Genomic DNA, 12,577 nt, shown 5'->3' with positions numbered 1-12,577 from the left:
TAGGTACTCCTTTAGTGAGAAACAGTTTATTGCAGGAGTAAATACAAAATGAGATACAAAATTAAACTATACTTACTGTTGCTCCCACAGGAAGACATTTTTACTTCCAGTTTACAGCAAGGACCCAGTTGGCTCTTGTGATTATATGTAGAAAGTGTGATCAAAGATACAGATGCATAAGAAAACAATTGCTAAGCAGAATATGAGGTGACATATTAAGTTTTGCTTTGTATTTTTCTAGTGGACCCCATACACAAAACATAAGAACCACTTATCTAGATGACATCCATTTAAATGCACACATATAGTTCAGTGTGTACAATATGTGCCACTAATCTGTTCATAAACACATAAAAATAAAATAAACCAAAATGTAACCTATATCAATAAGAGCATTCTTTATTTTTGCAGGATATCTTAAGGGTTGCTAAGCTTTGTGTTAGTAATGTACTGAAATAGCTTGAAAGCATCTTAACAAATGTGTTGGATTTTTTTAATTACCAATCCAAATTTAAGAATTTGGTTCATACTGAATTATTGTGCACTGTTTTGATGTTGATGTTCTAACAGTGCAGGGAATGTGCCATAGCAACATATGCTAAATTTGCAATAAAATGAAAACACAGACGCTGCCATTTAGTAGAAATGTTAAATTTTTAAGGTAACTGAATATAAATTAAAATGTTTCAGCCATGAAAAGATTAAATGCCAAACCACCTATATATATATATATATATATATATATATATATATATATATATATATATATATATATATATATATATATGTATATGTACTGGAACAAAATGTTGTAACCCTATGCTTACCCTTCTAGCATTCAGTGTTAATGCCTTCAGGCTTCAGCCACTTCCATGTCTCTAGGGGCACAAAGACATAAACTTTGAAGACTTAACAATCTATCTTGCCTCTGTGGAGCATATCAATATAAATAGTCTATAAATGTCCCTATGGCAATTCTTCACAGGGTTTTTCTTGTCATTTTGGAGGTTTTTGCCTGGAAAAAACAAAAGGGGTGAATCGCCCCATGCCATGTTATCTATATCAGTTTGGTGGTTTAAGACAAGCATAAACAATCTAGCATTCTGGCAAAGAAACAAAATGCTGAAATATACACAAAATGTATGTGTAAAGAAACCCATTAACTTAAGATATCGCATTAAAACGAAATATAAAGACCTGTCCTATTGACACAAAAATGATGACTACTGAGTGGGTCCTTGCCACAAAATGAATATGTGTGTGATGTTGTAAGACAAAGATACACTTGTCATGTAGATTTTTTACTTCAGGTAATTTGGCCACTCACTCATATATCCTGAGGATTTTCTGTCTCTGTTGTCACATTTAGTCTTGTACCAGAGGAACTACTCCATTGTTAATCATAACATATTATAAATAATGAACTATAATCCAATAATCCAATCATTTTGCTAAGTGTGTTGACTAAACTCTCAAGCCTCTTATTCATGGAATTTGATGTTCCTAAATTACATTTGGATTTGCAAGACTGGAAGCAGTATGTAATGTGTTACATCAAAAAGCATTAGATAAAAGAAAATGCTGTTCAATGAACATGGGGATTCTACCCTAAGCATCTTTTTTTATTCAACGGTATCCTAAGAGAGTTACAACACGTTAAGAGCCAAAGTACAGAACTCTGATTGACAATGCAAAGATAATGTAAGTGTCTGGATAATGCTGTGTTGGCAGAAACACCAGAAGGGAATCTGTCTTGGAAATTCTTTCTGTTATATATGTCAACTGTATGATAGTCTTATATAAGTACAATGTTTAGCTGAATCCTAGAGTCAGTTTTGGGTTTTGCTGACTTGGCTTGTTCAATAGACTACATTTTTAAGGAAGATGCATAAGTAAAGGACATTCCAAACGCACACATAAAAAAAAGATGGCTGTTGCATTACTGACTCTCTACTAATACACTAGTAAGACATGAAACAATTAGTTACGGCTGTATTTTGTAGCAACAACAAAAATCCTACTGGTTAAAGACATGTCCAGTTGCATCGTGCTTTTAGGGCCTATCCTTTTTGTCTTCCTAAACCCATTACATTTTATATATATAATTATATTTGTTTCCTCTGCCACAAAACTATTCCCAACTGGCCCATTTACACAATGAGGGACTGTGCCAAGCCAACATAGCCCCCATAAGAAGCAGTAAAGGTATGAAGGGCCAGGTTATGATGTAATTTCCTGGCGCTCAGGAGTGATGATGGTGGCTGCGAGTGCGGAACCTTAGACCGGACCAGGTACATTTGTCGCTGCCTAAACATCTTCTAACAACTCATATTTGGAAGACATGGGACTTTTTTGTTTTAGAAAATCTTCCCTGCTTTCATTCTACATATGAATATGTAGTTTGGATTTCTAATTGGTCCAGAGGCTAAAATCATCCTGTATAGTTAGCAAAGACGACAAATGTATGATTATTGATTGTATTTGTCTTCAGGAAGGTAATCCTCCAAGAGGGACATAAGTGGAATGTTTTTCGGATCTAGACACTTACTGTGATTGGAGTAAAGCAACTGAATGAACATGAATTCTAGAATTGTTGTCCCACCAGCTCAAAACAACTATCTATACATTTCTACTTTACTCTATTGTCCTTTGCATGTTTTTTTGGATCGTTGACAGGGAAAAGATAATATTTTGCAGATTTCTTAATGTGAAATACATTGCATTAGAATAAATGAATGTAACAAGATACCTTTCTTTGAATATAAATAGTACTTTGATTTCAACCATTAGAAGGTTGTCACAATGTAATGGTTACAATAACATTACTGTAAACAGTATTTAAAAAAAAAACAATTGTGTATGCCTGCTCAGTAAAATCCAAACATAATCATTGAGTGTACACACTTTTTTGCATGCTATAATTAACAAACACTATGGTTTATTGTTGCGTGTGACTATTCAGAGGCTCCAGTGTGATTTTCCTAGACTGTAAATTTTAGCCTTCAATAGTGTGTATCAGTAAACTATGAGATAATCAATTGAAGTATGCACAAATCATCTGTAACAGAAGATTGACATCAGCTCCCGTAAAATAAAAAATCACTAAGTATGCCCTGGAGCATAGATCTTGTAGCCCTAGTGACTCTTGACATTTGTGCTGATTGGATTCCTGATGTGAATTAGGAGTGGGGCCATAATCTTTTTGATTTTTTTTGCTATCTTTCCCTCTTGCCTGTGACCATGTACACAGTTTTATGAACAGTGCTTAACCCTTTATTGTTTTATCATGACCTTAAATTTGATTCAACAAAAATCAAATCAGTACATCTCAATGCACCAAGGCTTTACCAGCCTCTGAATGGTTAAAATCCATAGAGGACTCAAGTTGAGGAAATGAAACACACGTTGCTAAATTCCCAATTGGAATGTGCTTTTATTCTGTACTCCTGAACTGAAATTACAGTTGTTATTTAGATTTAGGATTTAGACATCATGGTTCCAGTAGGGTATCTAAGTCATTACTTACTTAATATAAAGTGAAACCTTAATGTGAAAAATAAGTTTGGATGAAATCAGGTAGGCTGAAGACTGGTGAGTGCTTTAGCACTTCTTACAAAGATAAAATCGAAACCAAAGATGAGGTCCATCAGTGCGTCCTCATTTTGTCTTTGCAAAGTCACTCAGAGAACCTATTTTTTTTAGACTTGTAGGGTAATCCAGCTCTAGCCCAAGGTCAGCTAATTAACAGTGTGTTTCATAATCTCGGGGTCTCATAAATCAGAAGTTGATTTTGGGGAAAATTTAATATTTTGATCCCAACCAATTTTGCATATTAGGTATGTGATTGAAATGTGATAGAATTTCCTAAAACCTATATTTTGTGCTAAAACTGCTGTGGTAATGTTCATTTTACATTCTTGCAAGCCACGCCTCAGAGGTCAAAGGTTGTAAGAGACAGGATTGGAAATCCTACCACTTTATATTTAATGCTATAGTCTGATTGCTCCACCAGCTGACAAGGTATTAACATTTTCAAATAGAAACGACAACCTTTCAAACCATCGACTGTATCATTCAATTTCCTCGTGTAACCGCATTGCCCTCTACTGGTGTATTATCATATTGCTTTCCTTTAAAAAATTATCCAAAGGATAGAAAATGCTGACATGAGATTTGTGTTTAATAATAAATTGTACTGCACTCCCACATAAGGAAATCACACTGATGTTTGATATCCTATTTTGCAGTCTAATGCATATTTCTAGTACTTTTTCCTAAAATTATAGTCTTCACGTTTGATGTATGCCTGGAAATGATCTTTGATTCTATTTTTTACTATTAATATTTATTAGAAACGTATTTCCTCAAGGGGGACATTTAACAACTACAAAAATATTTAGAATTGCATTACAAGACCCCAGGGCTTCAGATTATACATTATTCTCTTTACTGTTCCCCTAAAAGTAATGAAATAAATATGGATTTTTTTCATTAACTGTAGAAGTTTCAGATTATTGGAACTTTAAATATTCAGAGTTCCTCTGAAATTATTAGTGTGCTTAAAATTCAGTGTGGTTAATAGAGTGAAAAGCATTCTGTCCATGTAGTAACTCACATAAAATATTTACATAATGTGGCATAACCAAGACTATTAAATTACCCACATACAAATTTCGAGAAGATTAACCATAATTTCATCTACTTTATTAATTAACTTTAAAAAAATGATAGATAGTACCTGCCATAGCTGAAAAGGACTAATTCGATGTTTTTGTTAATAAGTGTCCCCAGTTCTTGCAAAGATGTATTAATTAGCAGTTTTCCTAATAAGGGCTCTTTGCAACTTCCAACCAATCAATTTTGTGTCCATGGTGAAGAACAAATGTGGGTGAAAAACTAGCATAGAAGTTAAAAAAAATACCTGCAAGACCTGTAGAATACATTGTGTATGAGATACCTGAGATACCAGGTATCTCATACACAATGTATTCTACAGAAAAAAATAAAGCAGATCTATTAAAAGAAAATAATTATGCACATAACAGTATCACTAAAAGCAGATGTCTTTCTCTCCCCCCCTACTACTTCGGGGGTTAATACTTTATCAACTGGATTCTTCAGTGATAAGTGTGGATGAGGGAGGGTATGTCTGAGCTATTGAGATCAATGCCCCTGGTGGAAGTCTGAGATGATACTGGTGATTCTTCCTTAGCTGAAATGTGGTGGCCAGTTTGTCCCAGACGCTTAATTTTCTCAACTTGTGGCTATCTCAAGAGACCTCATTATGAAGCTGAGTAAGTGGGCTGGATAGCCTCTCATCTAGAAGCCTGGAAGAAACCCTAGCACTTACATTGTGACTAAAGCCAGTGGCCAGATAGATATCCAGGATGCCTTAGAAGTGAACGAGAGATAAAAATCGTTGCGAAAACACTTGTTCATTGTTAGAGGGACTGGGAAGCTGTTCGTCCCGGAGGGAGGAGCTGAGCTCAATCAGGAGCTGTAGGGGCCACCAGTAGCCAGCCCAGCATCCCTAACACCGTGAGCTATCGCTGAGGAGCCATCTACAAGGTTCCAGAACTACGAGCAGAACCTACCGCCAAGGAACTGACATGAAGAACATCTAAGAGTGCCTGGGACCCAAGAACAAACCCCTTACACAAAGCTCATTCGGTAAGATAGCTTTTTATGCTTTTTTTTCATTACTGAACAAATGTAGCGTTGCCATCGATAAATGATTTGTTGCGTGGATGGAGCTCACCTGGCTTGGCATGTGTATTGAGATCACCTAGCCTGGCTGGGGGACAAGTAAAGGATGACGAGGTAGGACGCAGGCAGTAGGGGACCCCTGTACCTATTTGTATGAGAAAAAAAGCCATATCTGGAAAACTTGGTTGCAAAAAAAGAAAACGAGCAAATACTGTAGATAAATGTGTAATGATGGATTTACAGTGCTATGCAGGCAAATCTATAAAGGTGCGATGAGCTTTATGCATGTGCAGTCATTGATGCCAAATGAAATGTACCGCATGCTCAAAGGAAGAAGCAGGGGAACGATATTTCGTGCGCAGGGTAGGTTGCAGATTAGATGTGGGAATTAAAACACAGCCCTTGAGCGAAATGACTGCAGCTGACCTTTGTGTTGTAGAAGATGCAGCCTCAGACGGTGCAGGAAGGGCAGCGATCATGATGATGATGATAAGGTCTTTGTGTGGATGTGCTGTATTCACATGCATTGGCTGCAAGAGGCGATAGTGCCACCGGGGTGTAGTTTATTCCACGCCACTAATCTAGGCTCGGGAAAACTAGCGTGGAAACTAGCATACCCACGTCAAAATGGTGCACATAGTACAGAGGTCCAGAAGGACATCAGCACAGGACAGCTCCAATTACTGGTACGAGATTCAGCCTGATTACTGACAAATGAATTGCTCACAGGTATGTGGTGCTGCTCTCCAACAGCAGAGGATACTAAACATTACATATACTATTATTATTATTATTATTATACTGCTGAACTATACTATACAGCACTCACTGAATGCATCCATCATAAAGCTGCCAAGATGTTATCACTGGCTTATTTGATAAACACAGCAACCCTTACACGGTTAGGCAATTAGGATAAAACATTGTTTAATATATGAAACTGAGGGTGTTCACTATTGTATTACTCCTGTCTCTGTACTTAAACCCAGGGCTGCCTATCAACTAGTGGATTGATCTGTCCAACCAACCTGTAAACCAAGGATGCATGATGTAGTGTGCATCCTGCATGGTGCCTGTTAAACCAGGTACAAGAAGTCAATACACCACAAACTGTTTTATTAGTGTTTTGTGTTATGTTAACTTATGTGTGCCTTCTTGTGATTTCAGGAAGGCTGTGCTGCATTTCTATTCTCTGCATTCATTGTGAGATCTATTTAAACCATAAGAAATGGACTGTGGTGTTTGGTTTGGCTTTTCTGTGATCAAACATACACTTTCATCTGGTGTCATTCTGAGTTTGGCCATTCAGCTAAGGTAAGCAATGTCCTGTGTTGAAGCTTAAGTGATACCAAAGTTGTTTCCTGTTGAAAACTAGCACAGTTCTATAGTCTGCATTAAGTGCAGTACTGACAACATATATTAGCCCAGTGACAATTAAGTCAAACATAATTCAAGTCTGTCCATTGTAGTCCATTAGAAAATTACAGCATTGATCTGATGAATTACAACATCAGAGCTTTATGTGATAATTGCAAAGAATTCTTTAGTTCATTTTTTTTCACCATCATAATTTAATATATAGTAATTTAATCTCTCATATGGCATTCATGTTGTCAAAGGCTTTAAAGGATCCTACACTTAATCCAACTAGTTATTCACTAAACAACTAACAGGCTCTTTCAACACTTGCCAAAATAACAATAGGATAGTACTACAGCACATTGTACAGTACATTGCTCTTATTATGGATTATGGACCATGACTGAAATGAGGATAATAGGTGAACTACTGTAAATTCAATTTACTAGCTTGCTGTTGAAAATGTGCATACATCGTATATATATAAAGTATAGTGAACGCTTCAGTAAGCCTTGCTTATAGGCACCTATACTGTGATTATTATTATTATGGCAAGAATTTTAGCAGGGAATATGGTGCTATATATATATATATATATATATATATATATATACACACCGTGCATACAGTTAAATATTATACTTTTAAACCTGGAGATTTCTTTTTTTTTTAGAAAAATACCTTTGTTAATGTTCTACTACTAGGTTATGGTCAAGATTAACACTTGAATTTTTCACATGATTTCACAAAAAATAACAAAACATAATATATTCATGGGTATCATTCGGCACATTAAAGTAGTTTTGAAAACTTGTTGAATATGGTCATCACACTAACCCTACCCTACCTCAAGGCACATTAGAAGCAGTGATTCATAAATATGTATATAACCAGATAAATATCTGTTTCTCAACTCTAATGTAATTTAGAAGGTGCTTACTATTAATATAAAAAGTTTTTTTTATTTGTTGTGTGCAACTGCAAGTTTCCAAAACATTTCTAGAGAATGTTCAATGTCTACCATGCTATGTCGTGTTCACATAAACAACATTAATTGACTAATGAATGTGCTTTTGTCAGAGTTAAGCTCTCTATCCTATCCACGAACAACCAATCATTTTTAAAGTTATTGTATATAACAATTATAGCTTTAATGCTAAATAGAACGTATTCAAGGGTGACCCTTTAATGGAAGGATGACTGATACGACTCCTTTGGAGATGACACTTGATATCTGCATTACACAAATGGTAAAATATGAGAGTGAAAGGTTAACTTTTGCCATTTAAGGTTAACTTTTGCCCTTTATTGTCCTAATTATCAGAACTTTTTCACTTGGCACATAGCACCGGACCAACTCTTTCCCAAACAATTAGATTTTTCCAGAACAAGACTCAAATATAATCATATAAAACAAATAATGGTGGTAGGAATGAGAGTCTTTGTTCTTTAGACTTGTTTCTTTACCTATCAAGATATCTGGATATTTTTTAACTTGAAGACAAGTTGCAACTTTGTCCTGTATACACTAGATCACAATAGCAGACAAAAGATAGCTGCCGTGAATAATTTTACTGCTGGCAATGCTTCTGAGGTCAGTCATCAAATGTACTGACATGTCACAGTGGTTTGAAAGCAAATCAATCCTTATCTCTGATAATCTGTTAAAAGACCCCATTAAAGGAACAACATGTAATGCTGATTTGTGCATAGCTTTTTACAAAAGACACTCTTGAAGGAAATAAATTTTTTTCAGAGGTTTTAAATGGTAGCTGGTTTAAATCTTATGTAAGAATTCATGAGAGTATTATAATAATGACACTTAAAGATCACACAATGCAGCAGACGGAATTTACAGATAAAGTGAGTTATTTCCTTCCATGGACATATATTATGCATTTTGTTGAGTTGAAAAGCACTATGATTAAATAAAGTGTTCAAGGTCACATGGTTTTGGCACTAACACTTGCTCTTTTTAGCTTGATTTTATCTCGTACTTGAAAGTCCTTTTCATTTTGAAAGTCACATATTGTTCTGTATGCTGGATTTGTTATTGGAGGGTCAAATAATTGCAATCTGTATTTTTGTTTAATTTCATTGCTAGAGATAAAATATAGTGATGCAGGTGGAATGAATGAGGTTGACTCAAACAATGATCGGTTTATATATAAAAAAAAAACAGTTGCATTTGGTAATGTCATTTCATTTAAAAAAACATGTTTTCTGTTTTTCCTTGTTGTTTTATCTAAACATTATTGTGACTTTTATGGCTGTAGGACACTCATACTGTACAGCAATCATTCCACACCCTTAACAAGGAAGGGCATGAGAGTAGGAAAGAGGGGGAGAGGGGTTTGGTAGATCTACCCCTAGTGGAGTGTGCCAGGGGCTGCTAACTCTTTAAACCTATCTCCTTAGGAAAAATATTCGACTGCCTTGGACACCCCCTTGATTTAGGTATTTCAAGCAGCTGTCTTGGACATTCAGAGCTAAGACTGGTCCTGAGCATAAAACAAAGTTTTAGATAGTAACCCATAACATTCAAATGCCACATTGTCACCTATCCACCTTGCCATCCACCTTCCACTGAATGTAATAAATATTAAGCAATTGCTTAATGAAGAAATTTTACATGAACATGAACTCAAACAGGTTTTTGTGAAGGATATTAGTGATTTGTCAACTAATACGTCATAGCAATACAAGTTTTCGTGACATATAATTATTACTTGCATTTTTAAGCCATAGCTTCAGTGACATATGCATTTGCAACTGTTTGCAGCTTACTTCACTTGTCGGCTGATGACAAATGATCTAGGGATGGCTGAGAGTAATGAGAGTTACAGTCTAATAACAGCTAAATGGCTGCAGGGATCGCTCCAATCCTGAAATAATTTTGAGGCGTCACTATAAGCTCTCATAAGGGTGGCCTATTTTTTTTTTACAGTAACTGTGTTTGAGGTTTCCCTTCCTAGTTTAGAAAGGAACTTTGCAGCTGCACATACTGATTTAACATCAGATAAATGTTGCTTTATGGTTTTATCAATTCAACAGTTGAATCAAAATTTCATTTGGATTGATTTAAATTAGCTAAAATATGGATATTGCTACATTTGTTTACTAATTTCTAATTTCTTAAAAAAGTACACTGAAGAGAAATTGGATATTATATTAAATCTGTTTGTGGTAGGTGCAGGTGCATATTTGCAAAAACAGAATACCATTGAAACCTTCTAAAACATAATTTAATGCAGTAACCACAGCATTGTGAAACATGATCAAAGTTTTGCATTATCACTAAATTAGATTTGCAGATACCAGCCATCTGCCAAAATAGGATGACAATTGGAGTCTCAATAGGTTTGATAAAAACAATTTCATGGCATTACATACACACAGATTAAGATTACCTGCATAATTCAGGTAACAGCTATGACCCCTTAATAATGTAACCCTTTAAATCCACTCAATGTAGATAAAAGGAGGTAACCTGTTAAAAAAAAGATTCTAAGCCTTGACACAACTGAACTACAGACTGTATATACATATCATTCAAATGAACAAAGGAAATAAATGTATGTGCCTTTGAATAAGGTATGGTAGTAGGTGCCAAGCATCGTAATTTCTTGTGTGTTCTAAGAATGGTCTACCACTCAGTGGGCACCCTGATAAAGGCTGGACCATACCTTAAAAATGTATTGTTACAATAAGCCAATAAAGGCATAATGTAACATACAGGGTAAAACTGATCATTGAGGGCTAGAGACAACGTGAGCCGAGTGAAGCCAAAAACAAAAGCATAAATGACATATGGTATCTTTACATCACTGTTCAGATCAAGTGCATATCCTTCTGTGAAAATATATTTACAGTAGCTTCTAACGGAAGCTAATGAAGTCGCTTCATGTTCTAACATGATGATGAACTCAGTTTAATGCGTTGGCTTGCCCAGTCAACCCGATTCCTTCCAACTAAGGGATGAAACAAAATGAGTTATAAAGATTAGAGATCAACCACCATCCAACTTAGCACAACTATGGGGACCAACATTCCACATGAAAATGCTGACAACTTTTAGAGTGCATTCCTCTAGAAACTAAGCCTCATTTAAAAGCAAAAGCTGGTACAACACAATAACAGAAAAGTGTACCTAATGTGATATACTTTCTGTAGTATATTAATTAATGTTTTTTTTTATAAAAATAAAAAAACAGCCAACATGACAAATGTTTTGTTTATTATATTTATGATATTAATACAATGTGTACCAGGGGTAGAATTAATTTCCAATGCTGTTTTTTATTTACTAAAGGGAGAATTGGTAGGAAAATGGTAGTCTCCATTCCCTGACCTCACAATGCTTTACAGAAGGGCAACACTGACAAGTTTCTCAGCATGAAAGGTTAAGATTGCCCTGCATAATGTGTAACTCAATACATGAAGAGACTTTCAAGAAATATCACTGAACTATACATCATAAAGGGCCAACTCAGCTGTTCTTACAGGAGGACCTCACTGGGGTTGGCTCTTTGTAATGTATAGATAAATGAATGAAATGAATTGTTAAATTCCTTTGCAAAAATTTTTTTGGGAATAAACCATTTTACCTATTTGAGAATTAATAAACTGCAATAAAGTTATTATACTGCTGAACAATTTGGATTCAATTATTTTGTAAATATAAAAAAATGCAATAATCTTTCTTTTTAGAAACATAAACATTGAGTCCTGTGTGTTGACCATTAGATCTTTCATGATTAATAATAATTCAAGTACAATCTCTCAATTGTATTACAAAAATCATTGATACATTGGTATTAAATGTTAAAGAATAAAATATGTGGGTATTCATATTCATATGATCTATATTGAACAGCTTCTCCCAAATGACTACTGCTTCTATTAAGGAAGACACCAATGACAACATCACCATATTCACACGAATACTTGATGGTTTGTTGGATGGATATGACAACAGACTTCGGCCTGGGCTTGGAGGTAAAATACATTTATGTATACATTTATTCTCTCATTCGTTTGATTTTTTTCTGTAGTATCTCTGTGGTGCATCGGTACAAAAGAGAAGAAAGTGTAGGAGCAGCAGCTGTTTGGTTCTACAACCAGGAACTTGTAGGCATCCTGTATAAAATTTCTTGTGGACTTCTGGTTTTGTGCGACCTCATTTAGTATACGGTGTACTGTTCTGTTCAATTCACTGCTACAAATAATTTATGGTTTAGATGAGCAGTAAAGTGAAAAAATCCCCCCCATTGTACAGAGCACAGATAGCTGTCCTGCACTATTGAGATCTAAGAGATTGAAACAGTTGTGTGTTGGGGCAAAACTCAGGCTCATGTATTTCCAACACTGTACTGTAGTCTAAAGCTGTGTCTAAAACAACAGGCATATGCAAATCGGGGTGAAATCAAAAAGCAATACACCTTTTGTCCCTCTGTGTGTCTTTTACATGTTCATATTGACATAAGTGTACTTTTATTTTTCTTAAATAAGT

At 35.2% G+C, this 12,577-nt stretch overlaps 1 protein-coding gene across 1 annotated transcript in view; it reads left to right on the top strand.

Moving 5' to 3' along the window:
- Nucleotides 1-6,934: 6,934 nt before the first annotated feature.
- The window catches only part of LOC149289183 (gamma-aminobutyric acid receptor subunit alpha-5-like), an 81,398-nt gene continuing 75,755 nt past the window's right edge, over nt 6,935-12,577 (top strand). The window contains exons 1-2 of the mRNA XM_089490855.1: nt 6,935-7,020; nt 11,942-12,063. Coding sequence (XP_089346981.1) covers nt 6,935-7,020; nt 11,942-12,063 — 208 coding nt within the window. The remainder of the gene's footprint in view (nt 7,021-11,941; nt 12,064-12,577) is intronic.

This window comes from Sceloporus occidentalis, unplaced genomic scaffold (assembly GCF_023333645.1).
Source record: "Sceloporus occidentalis isolate IW3139 unplaced genomic scaffold, rSceOcc1.0.p SCAF_47, whole genome shotgun sequence".
Taxonomy (NCBI): domain Eukaryota; kingdom Metazoa; phylum Chordata; class Lepidosauria; order Squamata; family Phrynosomatidae; genus Sceloporus; species Sceloporus occidentalis.
The sequence above is the reverse complement of the archived record's forward strand: the minus strand, read 5'-3'. Positions and strand labels throughout refer to the sequence as shown.